The sequence below is a fragment of the Sinocyclocheilus grahami genome, unplaced genomic scaffold (genome assembly GCF_001515645.1).
Source record: "Sinocyclocheilus grahami isolate Dianchi unplaced genomic scaffold, SAMN03320097.WGS_v1.1 scaffold898.1, whole genome shotgun sequence".
NCBI lineage: Eukaryota > Metazoa > Chordata > Actinopteri > Cypriniformes > Cyprinidae > Sinocyclocheilus > Sinocyclocheilus grahami.
Window position 1 is genome coordinate 49,471 of NW_015506077.1, and position 12,103 is coordinate 61,573.

Here is a 12,103-nt window from a genome sequence, read left to right on the forward strand (position 1 = left end):
ATTGTTCTGATGGGCTCTGGAGCAGCGAAATCCAGCTGAAGCACTCAGACGTGCCCACACACTCAGATAGGAGAGCACTGGAAACATTTGACCCTGACTGAGAGAATGAGAGAAAGCAGGAGACATATGAGATGACTGCCAAATTGTAGCCCAGTTTAGAAGGGGATAAAAAGGTGATGATGGATGGAAGGCATTTCATCCTGAGAACAGTTACACAACCACAACAAAACCACCTCTACCTGAGCAGATCAGGACAGTCACATGGGTTTCCTGTTAGAACTGTGAGAATGCGATAGCATTGAAATTATAGGGCCAAACGCACCAATAGCACACTGTAAGAGTGAGCAGATTTGTATGATCTTAGCACTCCTACACTGTAAAAAGTAGTAATAATCTCAAAGTTATAAACACAAATTTGAAGTATGTTTTAAAAGAAAATCAATTTTCAGTTTTCTACTTCAAAATGTAATTAACAAAATGTAACTAACCCTAACCTAACCTATAATATATATATGTGACCCTGGACCACAAAACCAGTCATAAGGGTACATTCTTTCGAAATTGAGATTTATACATCATCTGAAAGCTGAAAGATACAACTATTTGAAAATCTGGAATCAGAGGGTGCAAAAAATTATTTTACTATTGCATATTGCATATGAGTGCATATTACTAATCAAAAATTAAGTTTTGATATATTTACAGTAGGACATTTACAAAATATCTTCATGGTACATGATCTTTACTTAATATCCTAATGATTTTTGGCATAAAAGAAAAATCGATCATTTTGACCCATACAATGTATTTTTGGCTTTTGCTACAAATATACCCCAGTGACTTAAGACTGCTTTTGTGCTCCAGGGTCACATATTATAAACCTATGTACATATACATACATATGTACAAATTTTATGGGGATTTCATTTTGTGGGTTGTTATAAACATATATTCATTCTACACAGAGAATGTATGTATAATTATATATTACCTCATAGGGCAATTATTATGTAAATCCCTATTATATTATTATAAAATTATATATCATCTTATAGATAACATATAACTTGATTTAGGGAAATTATTATATAATTGCACTTTTATATTATTATAAAATTATATATCATCTAATAGGCATATACTGTATTACATTTCCTTATGGGTTGCTATGCCATTCCTTTCAAAATGATGAGAATCTTGGAAAGTTGATTATTATTGTAGTGCACAAGCATTTCAGAATATGCTTTAGTTTGGGCCAAATTATTACAAAAGTTATATTAAATGAGTTGATATTTTAATGACACTTCTATGTTTTTTCTACTATACTTTGCAGTTGGGATGAGGTTCCTATCAAATGCAGGGCAATGATTTTCACTAATCATCTGTGCACAGAACATTCTTCCAGCAGTCTTCTGGTTCATCCACATGGTCTTTGGCAAGCTTCAGAAGGCAGCCGTGTTGTTCTTGGAGAGCGGTGGCTTCTTGCTGTCCTGCCATACATACAGTATCATTCACATTCAGTGTTTGTCTGATGGTGAACTCATAACCACCAACCAATGCAAAAGAGTCCTGTAAATCCTTAGATGTGTTTTTCTTTGACTTCATTAAAAGTTTTCCATCTTGATTATGGTTGGATGACCACTTTTAGGTAGAGTAACAACCGAGGCGTCTCTTGGAAAAAGGAGACGTCAGACACACTGACAATCTAGCTGACAGAGTTCAATTTATGCCAAAAGTCTTTATTCATAACAAATTAAAAGCAAAGTCTGTGCGCATATTCACTTGAATTTTGGAAATGAAATTCAAAGAAGCTGTTAATAGGCAGCGCTTTGAATTCGGAAGTTGACAGGCTTCATAAAGCGTGGGGAAAGCGAGAGGCATGTGTGATTGTTTCCGCTGCATCACACGGGCGAATAACAGTAATTAAAACACTACGGGGCCAGGCTCTTACATCCACTAAAATATAATAGCCTCCTCTCACCTAAACTGCATTTGATTCATTGTTACTGCCTTACTTTGCCACATGTGTAGGTGGGCCTGGGGCAAGTTGTCACACTTTTACTCCAGTCAATATTTCTGTACAGACACATACAAAATCCATGCCTTGCCAAAGGAGCTATGCTTGAAATGAATAGTTCACCAACAAAAAGAATCATTTAATCACCCCTCCAAACTTTTATGACTTTATTTCGTGGAATGTAAAAGGAGATTTTTTCACTATTTTCCACACAGTAAAAGGGAATGGGGACCACAGCTGTCAAGTAAGATTTTCACAGCAAGATTTTTGTATGGAAACAAGCAACTTGGACATTCTGCTAACTATCTCATTTTGTGTCCCAGAGAAAAGAAGAAAGTCATATGCACTCTAACTTGGGAAAACTCCACAAATAACAACTAAAACATTCTCCTCATCAACTCTTTTCATTATTAGGAAATAATCACATTTAATTATACCTTTAAATAACGTAGTTCATTAACTGCATGCAAAAAACTGATTATTTCGAGGGGGAGCTGGGGATCATGCAGAGCTTGTAAGGAAAATGAAACCTTTTATAAATTAGACATAAGTGTTCTTACTGCCTGTCTGAAAACAGATTTGTCTGGATGAAGCCCTTTAATACATTTCAATCAGGGCTTCAGAGTGGATTGATTATTTTCCCCTAGAGAAATGTTTCATTAAACGTGGCCTGCAGGATTGTACAAGTCTGTCCCCTCAGAAACAGCGTTACGCGTTACGCGTCAAACAGCTCAACTATGACGTAAAGGTCCACTGGTCTGTGGTCTGATCCACTAATCAGTTTGCAGTATTTGAGTCAGCAATAATGTATTAATAAGTCATTAAATAGCTGAGGGTTGGTTGCACAAGTGTTATGTGGCATATACATCTCTGTTAATTAGCATTATAAATAAAGGCATCAAATGATGATCCTCTGTAAATTGAGAAAAGTATTAATGATAAATTACTTAAACTTAAACAGGAACCTCACTTAATTAAAAAATTAAGACAGATGTGGATTTTGATATCTGTGTTGGCTAAATGAGTTTAGACTGATGATACTGTATCTGTGATGACTTTAATAAGTGTGCACCTTGTGGAATTTTCCACATTTTGTTTTTACAAAATACAACTTGCCAGTGTTCAATGCATTACTGGTCAAAATTTGGAATATGAAGATTTTCTAATATTTTTGAAGTGATGTCTCTACATAGATCTTAAGAAGCAAATCATCCGGATTTCTGAAGGATCATGTGACACTTAAGACGGGAGCTTAGATATCAAAGATATTGAAAATTCAGCTTTGCATCACAGGAATTAATTACATTTTAAAATATATTCAAATAGAAAACAGTTCTTTTAAATGGCAATAATATTCCACAATATTACCGTTTTTACTGTATTTTTGTTCAAATAAATGCAGCCTTGGTGAGCATAAGCGACTTCAATCAACAATATTAAAATGGTGTAACAATATTAAAACTTTTAAGTTGTGTAATACTGTAAAATGATTATAATCAGTGAACTACGATAATATTGAAACATCCAGATAATTTTTATTTATTTATTAGAATGACTTCTGTACCTTCATGACACAGAACATAACTCATCTAAACAACTTTGGACCCCACTGACTTGTTGTTGTGAATGAATAAATAAATAAATAAAAAACAAAAAGGACTGAGACATTTTTCAGAATATCTTTTGTGTTCATCAGAAGAGAGGAAGTCATACAGGTTTGGAACAACACAAAGCGTATCTATCCTTTTAAACCACAAATGTATGAATTGCCTTATATAACACATAAATGGATTATATAACAAATGTATCAAACCAATCTGCATTTCATTATAAACTTGATTTAATATTTTGTATTTAATACAATGAGATTCAGACATTTTAAATATTCAAATGTCTTCACATTTTTTGTGGTCACTTTATATTAATACTTGAGAGCCTTTGGCATTAACTATAGCTGAGATGCTTTAGGTGAGTTTTGAAGTTAATAATATAATTGCACTGATGCTAAAATGGTCATTTTATAGGTCATTCCAGATTGTTAACGTTTATGATTTTAAGCTTCCCTGTACGATTTTCCCATTTTTTCAGTCCTGCTGCATAAAAGCATCCACTGCTCTTCACTGAGGGGGTGTTTAGTGTATTGTGTTGTGTGCTTTACATGTAGCACTGAAGCCAGACTAATCTAAATTGTGGAGTGCCTTTGGGCAACTTCAAGGCTTTCCTCTCTATTCATGCCAGATTTCTATGTGTGTATGTATTGTTGCCACATGCACAGTTGGAGAATTATAAGTCGTTTAGAGTTGCCTTAAGTTTCTTTTTGTCCTGACACTGGTGGGTGGCCAGTTCTGGGCACATTCGCTGTTCTTCCATTCTCTCTCACACATTTAGTGATGACCTTCACTGCTCTTCAGAGTATAGTCAATGTGTTAAAAATTTTATTAAATCTCTCTGGTTTCCAAGAACCTTGTCTTCAGCATTCATGGAACATTTTTGTGTCTTTATGATTACAAATTACTCCGAAAGTACACAGTTTCCCAGACACAAGTGTATTTATCTGAAATCAAGATGCAGCTATCAAGTAGACGCTAGTCAAGAAATTACAGTACAAGCCAATCATGTTACACAATAGCTTTTGAATTTACAAAATTTTCTAAAATGAATGTGTTTGTCTTATAATTTAAGAAATTGTATAAAAATGCAGAGCAGACTTTCAGAATATGCATCGGTCAAGCTTAAGCATTTACAATTTATTAACTAACTTGATTAGTTATACAAAGTTCTAGCTCAGTGAGGGACTAACACAAAGGTAAATTTAATACATTTTGATAATATCAAGCTAATTTCTGTAATTTTATCAGACATTATGGAATGTCTTCACTTATACTTACTGATACTTAGATGCGTTTCCCACCAAAATTACACGAGATGCTGTCATTTTGGAACTGGCTTTTGTTAGGGAAGTTCACCCTAAAAATGAAAATTCTGGCATCATTTACTCACCCTCATTTCATTCCATTTCGTTCCAAGCCCATAAGACTTTTGTTTGTCTTCGAAATACAACTGTGATATATATATATATATATATATATATATATATAGGCCTATATATGAAAGATAGATATAGATATGTATGTTGCCTCTTAAAGTTTTGATTAACCCACTGGATTCACATGGATTACTTTTACAGTGCCTTTATGAACTTTTTGGAGCTTTAAAGTTTTTGATTATCTAGGCCAGGGGTGTCCAAACCTGTTCCTGGAGGGCCACTGTCCTGCACAGTTTATACTGTGTTCCATTTGTACTCGGAAGTTTAAAATTCCGAGTTCTCAGTAGGAACGTCTAACTGGAAAGCCCTCCAGAGTCGGAGTTCCAACTCGGAATCTTGGAGGAATCGAAACAACTCAGAATCCAATATTGCTGCTTTGTGTTTCAACAAAAGAGAAACAGTAGTAATATATTGTTTATTAGCACTTATGTTTGTCTGTGTCTCAATAAATTCTGGTGGTGCAAACTGTACTATCCAACCTCTATTTGTGGACATGATACTATGGCTTTATCTGTGCAAACTGGTATTACTAACAATGGATGTGTTCTTGGTTTTCTGACTTCCCTACTGTGATGTTATTCCCAGCTCCGACATCTGACTTCCAAGGTCAATTGAACGCAGCATTAGCTCCAATCATAATTACTATAAACGCACCTGAACTAGCTAATCAAGGTCTTCAGACTCATTAGAAACTTCTAGGCAAGTGTGTTGGAGCTAGCTGGGACTAAAATCTGCAGGACATTGGCCATCCAGGAATATTGCTTAATGAATTGTCATTTTTTTCACATTAGAAGTGAGTGCAGCACCCAGGGACATAACAAAATTAAAACATCTGCTTGAAACATAGTAAAATAATTTAAAATGTACTGTGCCTTGCAAAATAATTTTTTTTACATTTTGTTATGTTGCTGCCTTATGATAAACTTCTTTAAATTACTTTTTTTCCACATCAATCTACACTCCATACACCATACTGACAAAGCAAAAACAGAATTGTCACAACTTCGTAAATTTATTACAAATAAAAAACTGAAATAAGTACATTGCATAAGTATTCACTAATATATTTAGCTGAAGCACCTTAACAGCCTCAAGTCTTTTTTTGTTTGATGCGACAAGCTTTGCTCATCAGCATTTGTCAATTTTCTGCCATTCTTCACCTCACCTGTTCACCTCTCAAGCTCAGTCAGGTTGGATGAGGACTGACGCACATTTTCAGGTTTCTCCAGAAATATTTGATTGGGTTCAATCCCAGGCTCTGGCTGGGTCACTCAAGGACATTCACAGAGTTGTCTGTAAGCCACACTTTCTGTGTGCTTAGGGTCATTGTCCTGTTGGAAGGTGAACCTTCTTCCCAGTCTGAGGTTCTGAATTAAGGAGATTAAGGCTATCTCTATATTTTGCTGCACTGAGCGTTTCTTCTACTCTAATGAGTCCCTCAGTCCCTGCTGCTGAAAAAAAGCCCCACAGCATGAGGCTGCTACCAGCACACTTTACTTTTGGGATGGTACTGTGCAGGTGATGAGCGGAGCTGGTTTCTTGTTTCAAACTTCTTCCATTAAGGGTAACAGAGGCTACATGCTTCTGTGAGCCTTCAATGAAGCAGAATTTTTTTCTGAACTCTTCTACAGATCTGTGGCTTGACGCAAACCTGTTTCTGAGCTCTACAGGCAGTTATTTTGACCTCAGGGCTTGGTTTTTGCTCTGATATGCATTATCAACTGTTAGACCTTTTATTAAGACGTGTGTGCCTTTCCAAATCATACCCATTCAATTGAATTTGCCACAGGTTAACGTCACTTGAAGTGTAGTAATATCTACAAGCAAAATTAATGCTCCTGAGCTAAATTTCAACTGTCCCAGATAACAGTAACAGTATGAATACTTATGCAATGGAATCATTTTAGTTTTTTATTTTTAATCAATTTGCAAAGATGTTCAAAAACATTTTTTTTGCTTGACAATTATGGTGTATGGAGTGTAGATTGATGTGGAAAAAAGTAATTTAAAGCAGTTTAACATAAGGCAGCAACAAAACAAAATGTGAAAAAAATGAAGGGGTATGAATACATTCGCAAGGCACTGTATACCCGTGTTACACTTAATTATGATATTGTGTTGAAGAAAAATTAACTATTATGATTTCCTTCTTTTAGCATATATATTATCCACTATATCGAGACATACTGCATAATGACCTTCTGAATGAAGACTCTGAATGATAAAACAGAATGTGAGACTAACGTGTGTTTTCTCTCTCAGGGTGAGTGCTCCCAGAGGTGCTACAACATCTTTGTGCTGGAAACAGTCTGTGTGGGCTGGTTCTCCCTGGAGTTCCTGCTACGTTTCATCCAGACGCAGAGCAAGTGGACGTTCTTACGCACACCCCTCAACATCATCGACGTGGTGGCCATCCTGCCCTATTACATCACTTTGATAGTGGACTCACTGTCCGTGGGCGACCGTCCCACCGGCTCAGGAAACAACTACCTGGAGAAGGTGGGATTGGTCCTGCGAGTTCTTCGAGCATTGCGGATCTTCTACGTGATGCGTTTAGCACGTCACTCTTTGGGGCTGCAGACGCTTGGGTTGACCGTACGTCGCTGCACTCGAGAGTTCGGACTGCTCTTGCTGTTCCTATGTGTGGCCATGGCACTGTTCTCGCCGCTGGTCTTCCTGGCGGAGAGCGAGATGGGCGCCAAGCAGGAGTTCACCAGCATCCCTGGGAGCTACTGGTGGGCCGTCATTTCGATGACTACTGTTGGATACGGTGACATGGTTCCTCGCAGCATTCCAGGCCAGGTGGTGGCGCTCAGCAGCATACTGAGTGGAATCCTGCTCATGGCATTCCCAGTCACATCCATATTTCACACTTTTTCACGGTCCTACCTGGAGCTTAAAGAGGAACAGAATCGGGCCACACGGCACAAGCCCGATTCACAAGACAGCACCAAGTCCCAAAACAGTGAGGATTCACAGGACACTGACAGTTCCTTACATGGAATCACAGAGACCGCCGCAGTTGGTGCGCATCACCGCAGATCTGTAGCTGTGGCAAGTCAAGGAGCACAACAGGTCAGGAGATCTCTAAAGTCATAATGCAAACTGCTGACTGTAAGACTAAGGAAAAAAAACATGTACAAAGACATGCTACAGGTGATCGGCCATAAATAGTACCTGTATAATCAGGTGACTTGACAATAATAGACAGTGGGAAAGGGATGTTAAAATGGACAGGTTTGTATGTCCAAAGCACAATTATTGAAAGAGATGTTTCACCTTAAAATGAATGTTCTGTCATCGTTTACTAACCCTCATGTTGTTCCAAATGCGTATGACTTTCTTCTTCCGTAGAAAAAAAATGGAAATGTTTAGCAGAATGCTAATTGTTTTTATATAAAGAAAGTGAATGGAGACTGGATCTATAAACCCAAAAACACATTTTTAAAAAGTGGTCCATGACTCATACTATTATATTCAAAGCTTTCCGAGGCCATAAGGTAACTTTGTGTGAGAAAATGATGCACAGAGCTTCCCCTCCGTGTTAGCTCTTAAATCTCATTTTTGGTTGAGTATTCAAATGTGTCACAACATGTTTGACATCAGTGACAAGATGCAACATTGCATATATCATAACGCATATTGTACTGTTTGAATATGTTTAACTGGTCTTAGCTGCACTGCTCCAAGTGGGATTCGAACCAGTGTCATCCGGCATGGGTGGTGGGCACAATAACAAGGACACTGAAGACTGCAGCCTCTAGCGCTGTGTGCCTCGAGGTTAGGGGAGTGAGGTTTACCTGCACAGCTATCTACCACTTGGCCTCTGTTACACTCACTGCCTAAACCTCACTCCCCTTAGTGTCAAGGCACCAATGTAACTGGTCCTACATGCACCATTCTAAGAAGGATTCGAACCAGTGACAACTGGCATGGGTGGTGGGCTTGCTAACAAGGATGCTAAAACCAGCAACCCATAACACACCTCTTGAGGCCAGGGCTGTGAGGTTGACCAGAACAGCTAACTAACTTTCTAAACTTTACTCCCATTCGGGTCACGGCACCAATTTCACTGGTCCTACTTGTACCACTATTAAAGGGAGGTGGCACGTTAACAAATAAACAGCAGTCCTTAATGTGCTTCTTGAGGCCAGAAGAGTGAGGTTAACCTGCACAGCTCTTATTAGCTGGCCTCTGTTACATTCACTCCCTAAACTTCACTCCCATTCGGGTCATGGCACCAATCTCACAGTATGGTAGGTGGGTACTTTAACTAGGACACTATGAAAATGAACACTTTTGTGCCTCTTGAGGCCAGGGGAGTGAGGTTTATATGTGCAGCTCTTACTAGCAGAACTCCATTATACTGACCCCTCTAAATTTCACCCCCATCTAGGTCACAGTACCAGTGTAACTGGTTCCACTCGCAATGCTCTGAGAGGGATTCAAACCAGCATCAATCAGCATGAGAGGAGGGCACTCTAACAAGAATGCAGAAACCAATGGCCCTTAATCTGTCTCTTGAGGCCAGGGACATGAAGTTTCCTGTGGAGATCTTATTAGCTGGCCTCCATTATACTCACCCCCCTAAATTTCATTCCCATCCGGGTCATGTCACCAATGTAACTTGTCCTACTCTCACCACTCTGAGAGGGATTTGAACCAGCTCAACCAGTATAAGAGTAAGGCACGCTAACAAGAACTCTAAAACCAAAGCCCTTAATGTCTCTCTTGAGGCCAGGGGAGTGAAGTTTACCTGTGCAGCTCTTATTAGCTTGCCTCCGTTATATTCACTCCTCTGAATTTCACTCCCATTTGGATCACAGCACCAATATAACTGGTCCTACTCGCATCATGCGAGGGATTTGAACCAGCATCAACTGCACTAAAGGAGGGCACTCTAACAGGGACTCTAAAACCAGCGGCCCTTAATATACCTCGAGTGAGGTTTACCTGCACAGCTCTTACTAGCTGGCATCTGTCACACATTTCTCTTAAACCTCACTCCCATCCAAAAAATGGCACCAATAAAACTGGTCCTACTTGAACCGGTCCGAGTGTTATGGAACCAGTGTCAAATGGCATCGATGGTGGGTGCACTAGGACACTAAAAACTAGCAAGCCTCTTGAGGCCAGGGAAGAGAGGTTTACTGGCATAGTTCTGTTTTACATATGCAGGAGTTCTAAAGAGATTTGAGAGTTCAACTGCCTCTGTCCCCATTCACTTTCATTGTATGGAAATGAGAAGCATGAACATTCGGTTAAATATTTCCTTTTGTGTTCCACTGAAGAAAGACATATGGGTTTAGAGTGGTATGAGGGTGAGTGATGACTGAATTTTCATTAAGCTGGTGTTCCTAGTCGATGGATGCTCCTACCTGTGAAAACTGTATGACTGTGAAGATTGCCATTTTATTTTACATCCACCTTTAAGGTTAAATTAGCTTTTCTCTGGTGTCAGAGGATACAGTGTTACACTGTTCAAAACAGGCTATTAAACTTTAATTAACGCTCCTATATAGCTGATTTGCAATAACTATGTTTATGAAAACACATTTACACACATTTCTGTATAGCTCTGCTTTTAGATGCCATAGTCTCAGGATCTGCCGGTTGTAAAAAAACAGTGAAATGCCCTTTAAAAGAATAAAGGTTTCTTATTTTCAAACTGTCTTGAGTGATATATGGTTCTTAGTAGTATATATAGATTCAAGTAAAAAAGGGAAAGTGAACTGAATGTTACTATACAGTATGTACATAGTACATTCTTGACTACCATGTAAATGCCATGGTATATAAATATAGTAATAATTCAATAGTCATCTAATAACATTTAGTTGGTTTATTATATTGAGTCCAGTATTGAGTCCTGCACATCTATTCCTATAAGTGATTAAATACGTGTGACAGAGGGTCAGATTGTTGTGAACCACATTGACCAATACATCCTTATTGATTCCACCGAGAGTCCTGTGCTCATAAAGGCATGGAGAGACCATGTGTGCTGCCAGTACAAACACTGCTAAAATGACCACAGCCATAATGAATGCACTCTCAGGTTTCCATTTGAATCAAATCGGTTCAATGCCTGCACATTATACCATGAAAAACAGACTGAAATATCTACAGCCTGAGACTTTAAGCTAAGCCTACAGGGCAATAATGCTCAGTTTTTTTCATTTGATTTGTGATACAAGATGTTGTTTTGTTTAGTAAAAGTTATTATTCATATATTTTAAAATGTTTAATGTCGGAGTTGTAATAAAAAATCATCATGGGTGACTCATTCTGACGGCACCCATTCACTGCAGAGGATCCATTGATAAGCAAGTGATGTAATGCGACATTTCTCAAACACAAAAAACATGACAAAACGAAAATAAAAAACCAGACAAAACACAAAAAACATTTCAAATCAAATTAACATTTCATACCCACATGTTTATTCAGTTGGTAAGTAGTCATGTAACAAGCGTTATAATGTAATAATGCGCAAGCTAGTGTACAAGGTGATAGAAAAACTGAATATCTTATAACATCTATAATATTCAGAATTTCATCTGAAGCACAAGACTAAACAAAAACATAATTAAAAAAAAAACACTTTGTCTAAAATAATTTCCAACAATTCATACGTTTATATACAGTATTTATTTGGTAAGTAGCCATGCAATATGTGTGATAATGTACAATCAGCTGATTATTAAAGATCGTAAAATAAATGCTTGTGTCGCATTACACCTTAAATGAGAGAAAATGTGTTTTCATAAGACAAAAACAGAAGATTCTGTTTCTCTGACTAATGAAAATATCTTAATGTTTGTACACTAACCATCAGATTAACCTAAACGAGGTTTACTGTAAATGAACTATAAAGCACACTAGTTTGGGCTATTGGCAGTGTTGGTGCGTGCCATCAAACCAACCGTGGTAAAAAAATAAAAATAAAATTAAAAAAAAGAGCAGTGATCGGTTTTATCAGCTGCCATGGAAACCATCAGGAGTCGAGAAGGCTGATGGTTGCCATGGTTTCCATGATA

General features: G+C 37.8%; 1 protein-coding gene across 1 annotated transcript in view; it reads left to right on the forward strand.

The window, feature by feature from the left end:
• LOC107563932 (potassium voltage-gated channel subfamily G member 2-like) overlaps nt 1-8,375 on the forward strand; it is a 31,806-nt gene extending 23,431 nt beyond the window's left edge. The window contains exon 3 of the mRNA XM_016248918.1: nt 7,326-8,375. Coding sequence (XP_016104404.1) covers nt 7,326-8,162 — 837 coding nt within the window. The 3' untranslated portion in view covers nt 8,163-8,375. The remainder of the gene's footprint in view (nt 1-7,325) is intronic.
• The last annotated feature ends 3,728 nt before the right edge of the window (nt 8,376-12,103 follow it).